Source organism: Notamacropus eugenii, chromosome 5 (genome assembly GCF_028372415.1).
Source record: "Notamacropus eugenii isolate mMacEug1 chromosome 5, mMacEug1.pri_v2, whole genome shotgun sequence".
Lineage (NCBI taxonomy): Eukaryota > Metazoa > Chordata > Mammalia > Diprotodontia > Macropodidae > Notamacropus > Notamacropus eugenii.
The window spans coordinates 90,206,192-90,214,483 of record NC_092876.1 but is presented as its reverse complement, the minus strand read 5'-3'; the positions used below and the strand labels follow the sequence as shown (position 1 = coordinate 90,214,483).

Below are 8,292 nucleotides of genomic sequence, written 5' to 3'. Positions count from 1 at the left end.
AAATAAATTGCTAAAAATTATCTTACTGAATTAGAAAAAAATAATAAAACCTTAAGCTATATTATACGGTGAGAGCATTGCTGAATTGTAAAAAGAATAATTTTGATTATTTTAAATTAAATTCATAAGAAACCCTCTCTCTTTCAGCACTTCTTAATGCCTTATTCCTTTTGCCTAATCCCTCATATCTTTGTCCTATTTTTGCAGGTGATCTGATGAATATTTGATAGTAACTGGGAGCCCAGGATCCTGAGGTTGGCCATGATATCTTCAAACCACACCATCCAGGAACCCCTCATCTTCTTTCTCTTGGGCATTCCAGGCTTGGAGTCAATCCATCTATGGCTTTCCATACCTGTGTGCTGCCTGGCTGTGGCTACTATAGTGGGTAATGTGACCATCCTGGCTGTGGTTGCCACTGAGCCTACCCTGCATAAGCCTGTGTATTTCTTCCTCTGTATGCTCTCCACCATCGATCTGGCTGCATCTGTCACCACATTGCCCAAACTTCTGGCCATCCTGTGGTTTGGGGCTGGGCACATTGCTGCTGCTGCCTGCCTGGCCCAGATGTTCTTTATTCATGCCTTCTGCATGATGGAGTCCACAGTGCTGCTAGCCATGGCCTTTGACCGTTACATTGCCATCTGTGACCCACTGCGTTATGCTACCATCCTCACTGACACAGTCATTTCTCGGATTGGCTTGGCTGCTGTGCTACGTGGTTCCTTGCTGATGTTTCCTTGTCCCTTTCTTATTGGGTGCCTGAGCTTCTGCCACAGCCATGTGATTCCACACACATATTGTGAACATATGGCTGTGGTGAAATTGGCTTGTGGGAACACCATACCCAATCGTGTGTATGGTTTGACGGCAGCATTGCTTGTCATTGGGGTTGACTTGCTCTGCATTGGCCTCTCCTATGTACTCATTGCTCGTGCTGTCTTCCGACTCTCATCTCGTGAAGCCAGGGCTAAAGCCTTTGGAACCTGTGGCTCCCACATCTGTGTCATCCTCATCTCCTATACACCTGCCCTCTTTTCCTTCTTTACCCATCGCTTTGGCCGCCATATCCCACTTCACGTCCACATTCTCCTGGCAAATATTTACCTACTCTTCCCACCAGCTCTCAACCCCATTGTCTATGGTGTAAAGACCAAAGAGATCCGAGATCGAGTAGTAAGAGTGTTCTTGAGAGACCAGAATTCTGGGGACAAAGGATTAGAGTGATTTGGAGTTAGTATGTTAGATAACTAAAAGTCAGCATCCCCAAGAGAAGACACTTCCAAAAGTTCAGGGAAGGCAATGAGTAAGATCAAATTTTGGTATGAGGAAGAAACACCTTCCCAAGAGCCAGTTACGTCATTCCAGCAAACCCAGGCCACAATCATTGTCCAAGGGATTACTTCCCTATCTCTCTTTCCTCTCTAAGAAAGGACACATAGGGTAGGTTCCCCATCTCGATTCCTAGATTACTCTCAATCTCAGTTGATTTCACTACCTTATAGAGGTATTATACAGAGATACCAGTCCTACACTAAACTGTGACATCATTTATTTGAATAATTATATGCAGTCTGCCTATTTCTCTGGATATGAGTTCTAGATATCTACCTTTCTCTTTTGATCACATAATTTTCACCTGGAATTCAACTTCATGCTTCTACTGCTGCATCTATTAGAAGTCCACTCCTCTGCTCTCCTACCAGCTATCTATTCCTCATGGCTTCTATTTCTGTGCTGTCTCTGCCAGCAGAAATTTTCTGAAGGGAATCATCGAATGTGGTTGTAAGATCATCAGTCAAAGGACATCAGAGCTGAACACATTCTTAGAGATTATTCAGTGCTCTCATTTTATAGGTGAAGAAACTAAGCCTCATAGAAGCTGAATGGTTTGCCCAAGGTCACTCAGAACCTTGTGGGTAGAGAGTTAGGACAATATTCTCTATCACCTCTAGCATGAAACAACAGAAATGCCGTAAATAAGATCTCAACAAAGGTACCAGTCTATTTCCTCATATCTGGAATGAGGTCATTGTCCTCCATTAGACTATCTGTATTTATTTCCCAGATTTCTTCCCCCCCAACTCCTATCCATCTTTCCCAAGTGTGGGTTTCTCTAGGGTATGTCTGTCCTACTCTTTCCCAGATGCAAGGTGTCAAGGGAACACTGCCCAAGCTTGGCATGTCTGTGAGATGTGTGAGGTCAAGGACAGAAATATTAGGGCAAATTTTCAATGGCCACAAAATCCTCACTTTTCATATTTCAATTCTCTCTGAAGTCACATATATCCTAACTTACATAAATCAACATATTGATGTGTATTCATCCACACCCATTCATAGTCTATATATGTACAAGGAAAGATAGAAGGAAGGAAAAAAATAATTTATTAAGTGCTTACAATTTGTCAGTTATGTAGATTGCAGATACAGTTAATGAATTGCAACCACATTCATTCTTTGAAGGTACCAAGAAAAATCAGAGATACTTTATTTTCACTAAACTATCTAGGAATCAGAGAGTCAAAAGAACTTCTTTAAATAAAGTTGTATTCACTCTCTTGGTGTTGATGTCACTGCTGTTTCTGGTCTTACATTAGCTTGATTTCTCTTTCTTCTTTATTCTAACTCAACATCCAGAAATGCTTTAGCTTATATAGAATCTGGTCACCAAGTATCCAGTCTTTTTTAACTTTTCTGTGTGTGGTGAGACTCTGAAGTTTTTCTGATGGCCAAAATAGAGTCCTAAACCAAAGTTTTCCTTCTTCTTTTCTTTCAGCAGATATAAATAATAAATTAATGATAATAATGAAGGTTAAAAAGGCAGAGAATAAATGTGTTTCATTTCAGTTGAGAGGATTTAGGGAATGAAAGGGCTTCATAAGCCCAATGTCCTCATAACTCTTGTGCTTTTAATTTTTGTTTTTGGTAGTTTTCTCTCTTACTACAAGGATGTTAAATGAAAGGTATAGTAATTTCTAACCTTAGTCATATGATTTTTAGGGATAATGAATTTTGAATCAGCACAAGACACAAGCAGTCAGAAGAAGAGATTTAACTTTAACTGGAGTCATTCCAATTTAGCTAGGTGACTATGTACTAAAAGAACTGCTTGTCTCCTCACTTTACCCTAAACCAGAGATGAGATGATCAGCAGATGACATTGAGGTGAAGAAGTCCAGAGCGAGAATCAAAGGCTATGGAAATGCCTAAGAGACACTGAACAAAGATGATGTGCCTAGAAGAAAGCAGAGATTTGATACCCATTATTTAGGAGTCTAGAGTTTTGGTTTTGAGTGATGATCAGAAGCTCTCAATCTTGTGATGCCTTTTCTCAAGTCCACACGTGAGAAGGGATACAACTTGTGGTTCAGCCACTGACACCAGGAGTTAAAAGAAAAATCAAAGTAAAAAACAAAACAAAACACTTGCCCTTGGGTTATTCTGTTTAGCTTTTTTCAGCTACAGTTTAATTGATTGTTAGTTTATGACTTCTGACTAAGATTAACGGGTCATAACCTTTTCCTTATCAAGAGAAGCTATTTGGCCACAGCAGTCCAGTAGACTGAAGATTTCAGTAGGTGATTCTGAAGAGAAGTTCAATTGTCAGGAAACAACACCCAGAAGCAACCATGAGACGAGTAAAGTGACTTGCTTGCTTGATGACAGTATGATATTGGGACCACTAGGTGGTGCAGTGGCTAGAGCAGGAAGATTCATTTTCTGGAGTTCAAATCTGGCCTTAGACACTTATCAACTGTGTGACACTAGGAAAGCCATTTAAGACCTCCTTGCCTCAATTTCCTCATCTGTAAAATGAGCTGGAGAAGGAAACCAGTCCAGTATCTTTGCCAAGAAAGCCCGGAATGGGATCATAGAGAGGTGGACAAGAATGGCCAACAAAATAATAACATTACCAGAGGAAATCAACCACCTTATAGCTTTGGAGATTGGTGCTCTGGCCACATAAGTTCTCTTTATATGTACCCATCATGAGTGGTCATCAGTCACGTGTGTTTTTTCTGTGGCATACCCTCCTTACTGATGGTGTGGTTACATGTGGGAGAAGTGTACTTTATGTATGTATGGGGGGAGAGATTTTCTTGTCATTTTATTTACTAATAACCTTGTCATTCAGTTTGATTGCATTTGATCTACCATTTATTTGAACACGTATCTTCTGACTGGTTCATCAAAGATGAATATATTTATGAAAGCTTGTGAGTGTGGAAAATGCTTCATTGCACTATTCAGAACATTTACCAATTGTTATACTGTTTAAATCTAGCTTTATGGGACTAGAAACTATCTAACCCAAAAGTTTACATTAGAGATCAGACAGGTAAAACTACAGCAGAAGGTACATGGCTTCTGGGAATGTTTAGATCCCACTAAGGTCTTGTTTTTAGGTCCACTCAATGCTTGAATTGCCCCTTAAATAATCATGCAGTTTCTTCTAGAAGTGAAGCAAAGGGAAACAGAAAACATCTTAAGATAGTCCAATTCACTTTGAAATCATATCAATTTTTAGGATCTTTTTCTTCCACCAATATGAAATCTGACTCTCTGTAATTTCTATGCATTACTCCTATAGTAGATTTGACATCTGGGGACCAAACAATAAGTCTCCTTTCACTTTCCTGTGATAGCCTTTCAAAATACTTAAAAACAGCTATCTGTTCCCTTTTATTCTCCAGGCTAAACATCTCATTTCCTTCAAATGGTACTTTTTAGATGTGGGATTCCGTCCTTTCTGGTTGCCCACCTATGAACATAGATTGGCTTATCCATATCTTTTCTGAAAATGTTTCCCAGAATGGAACACAATTCTTCCCAATATAGCAGAAATACAATCTTCGTTTCAGACAACATACCTCTATTAATGGAGCTTAAGAACAAGTGAAATTTGGTTTTGGTTCTCATGTCACACTGTTGACTCACCCTGTCCAGACATCTTTCCCGTCTTTATCTGGTGAAGTTGATGTTTTTGAAGTATAGCAATTTTTATTTATTTTTATGAAAATCCTCTTTGACCATTATTCTAATCTGTCAAGTTCTTTTTGAATTTTGATTATAATCGAGTGTATTACCAATTCCAGACTTTTGTCACCTGCAGTTGGATATCAACAGAATCAATGTGATATGATGTCTTCAGTTTGGAAAACTGGGCTCTAGCCTCATCTTAGCAGACTATTAGTTTATGAAAAAGAGAAAAATCTTAATTTTTCAGAGCCTCAGTTTCCTCAGTCATGAAAGAGAGATAAGAATATTTAAAAACCTTAAAAAGTTATAAAATATTATTGATAATTTTCAATCCCCATATGTACCATAATATTAATAATATTTAACAATATGGGCACAAGGACACCTTGGGACACTCCCCTGGAAAACTCATTCTAAATGGACACTGACACATGTTCCTTTTTCTGTGTTTCCAGGTATTCTTATAGTTCTGAAACCATCAAATTATATTATCATCTAGCCCCATCCATCTTGAGAACCTGAAAGACTTTCTCAAATATTTTACTGAAGTTCAATGGCATGTCTTTCATCTTTCAGTCTAGTCACTCAGTCAGGGAACAGTCAAAAAGCATTTATGAAATGCTTACTGTGTTCCAGGTACTGTGCTAAGTCAGCAGGTCTTTATTTTTTGAAAAAATTAATATTCTGCCACATGACCCCAGTGAAATTAAATCTTTGTAATAAATATGCACAATCAGGCAAGAAAACTGCCATATTGCCTGTGGCCAAAACTATGCATCTCATTCTACATATTTAGTTCATCACCTCTCTGGGAGGAGATGGGTAGCTTTCTTTATTATTGCCTTCTGGAATTTTGGCTGATCATTGAGTTGATTAGAGTTTTTAAAATCTTCCATACTTGTTAATATTCCTAATGTTGTTTCAGGATGAATTGTTCTGGTTCTGCTCAGTTTACTCTTTATCAATTTATATGAGGATTCCTGGGTTTCTCTGAAGTTGACCACTTTGTCATTTCTTAAAATGCAATAATATTCTATTATTATTCTGCCATGATACATTCAGTCATGCCCCAATTGATGAGCATCTTAGTGGTATCCAGTTTTTTATCCATTCAAAAAGAGCTACTCTAAATATTTTTCTATATATAGGACCCCTTCCTTTTATATTTCTTTCCTTCACACTCTGCCTCTCTTTCTCTGTCTCTCCTTGTCTGTCTCTATCTTTCTCTGTCTCTTTCTCTCTGTTTTGGTCTCTTTCTCTGTCTTTATCTATCTCTGTCTCTCTCTTTTTCCTCCAGTTTAATAAATTAATTTGTTTTCAATTTTCAACAATCACTTCCATAAGTTTTAAACTTTCTCAACCTCTTCAAGAAGGCATGCAGTCTTTTTAGGGTTCTACACATACATTGTTAATAAGCATATTTTCACATTACTCATATTGCATAGAAGAACTAAATGGAAGAAAGGATGAGTAAAACTAAACAAAACCAAACACAATGAAAAAGAAAATCGTATGTTTCATTCTGGTTTCCAGCTCCCAAGTTCTTTCTCTGGATCTGGATGGCATTTTGAGTCCTTTGCAAATGTTTTAGGTCTTTGCATTGCTGTGAAGGACTTGGTACTGGTACTTACTAACATCACCCCCCTTCAATTCAGGATCTCCTGCTGGTCCACCCAGGTGGAGCTTGCTGGGATGCTTCCAGTCCTGCACTGGTCCCCTTCAGCCACAGGAAAAGAGACACTTTCCAGTGGTCTCCCTAGCCTCTTGAGCTAAAAGACTGTTTATCCCTTCTGCTAGTTCCACTATGCTAGGATATTTCCTGGGGTAATATTCTCTGGGTTTCTCAAGGTTAACAAGGGAGGGTGAGAGCACTTACAGTTTACTCCACCATCTTGGCTCCTGGAAGTTCAAGTAGGTGACTTTCAAACATTTAGTCTGTGAAACGACAGCCCCAAGAGTAGTTGCTGCAGTTGACATGGGCCCTGAGCTTCTGTCTCACACAGTTTTGCTGAACTCCCATCCTGTGCTGAGAGGTTTGGAAATCCAAACTTTCTCTCTCTCTTTAACCCCATATTTGCACCTATGATTTCATTTTTATGGGAATCTCTCAGAGTAAACTTTTACCAATGCAGATCGGTACCTCTTTTGCAACATATAGTTGAGAGTTTTTTGAGAGTACAGATGTTAAGTAACACACCCAGGGTCACATATCCAGTTTGTATCAGTGGTAGAACTTGAACCTAGGTCTTCTTGAATCAGGGCTGGGGTTGACTATCCATTACATCATCCCGCCTCTCTTTTCTTGATAATTGCATTGATTACTTGTCTACTATGGCTAATAGTTGACTGTTTTCTGGTTACACAATCCACTCTCCTTTTTTTTTTCTTTTCTGAAATGCCTCAAAAATGACTCAAAAATCTCTCTTTTGTTGAATGACCACATTCTGTAATTGATGATTAATGTTAAATTTGTAGAATACATCATTTCTGGTTGCAACTTGAACACCTCTGTGTTTTAGAGAACCCCATTCCCTTTCTTTTCTCAATTTCTTGTGAATACATAACAATCCTGGTTTTCTTCTTTTTTTTCCCCTTCATATTTGAAGGTTTTCTCTAGTCTGCTAATAATATTTATTGTTCTAAAGTTAATCAACCAATATTTGGTAAATGTTTACTATGTAGTAAACCAATAATTATATTTAACCAATACTTATTTTAGATTTTGAAACATATTGTATCTCTTCCTAACTGTGATCTCCAAATTCTATTTCTGCATTCAGAAAGTCTGGATATTTTTCTTGTAATTATTTCCTGCAATGTGGTAATAAGGTGTTTTCTTTGTCTTCTTCATTCTTATTTTTTGGAGAATGATATGATCTTTATTATTGATGTATTCTTTTCAATGTCAATGCCTTTGAAATATGTAAAATAAATTTCTTATTCAATGTTCTTACTTCTTCTTTCTTCTTATAAAAAAATGTTCCACTTTTGTATTTTTTGCCTCCAAGTATGTTAGTGGTCTTCTCATGGATTCTATTTTTTTGAGAAATTCTGTAGCATTTGTTTCTTTTACATTGCTTTTTTTGTGTTTTTAAGCTCTATGCTATCATGTTATAAGTCAAATCTATTTTTCAACAGTTCATGTATCTATATGTCTTCATTTTTCTTTGTTTTTCCATAAAAGATTCATGTTCCTCTAAAATAGGAAGATTAATATTCCATAAATTATCATATTATCATCTTTATCTTTTTGAAATTTGGCTAACTTTTTATTTCAGAATTCTTCAGTATCTTGTTTGTTACATATAT

General features: G+C 37.5%; 1 protein-coding gene across 1 annotated transcript; it reads left to right on the top strand.

Moving 5' to 3' along the window:
• Positions 1–261: 261 nt before the first annotated feature.
• Positions 262–1,227, top strand: LOC140507547 (olfactory receptor 52P1-like). The gene has a single exon (XM_072615596.1). The coding sequence runs from the start codon at positions 262–264 to the stop codon at positions 1,225–1,227; it is 966 nt and encodes a 321-aa protein (XP_072471697.1).
• Positions 1,228–8,292: the final 7,065 nt, after the last annotated feature.

Bases quoted from the DNA above. Each gene is read 5' to 3' on its own strand.
- LOC140507547 (XM_072615596.1), top strand. From the start codon at position 262: ATGATATCTTCAAACCACACCATCCAGGAACCCCTCATCTTCTTTCTC.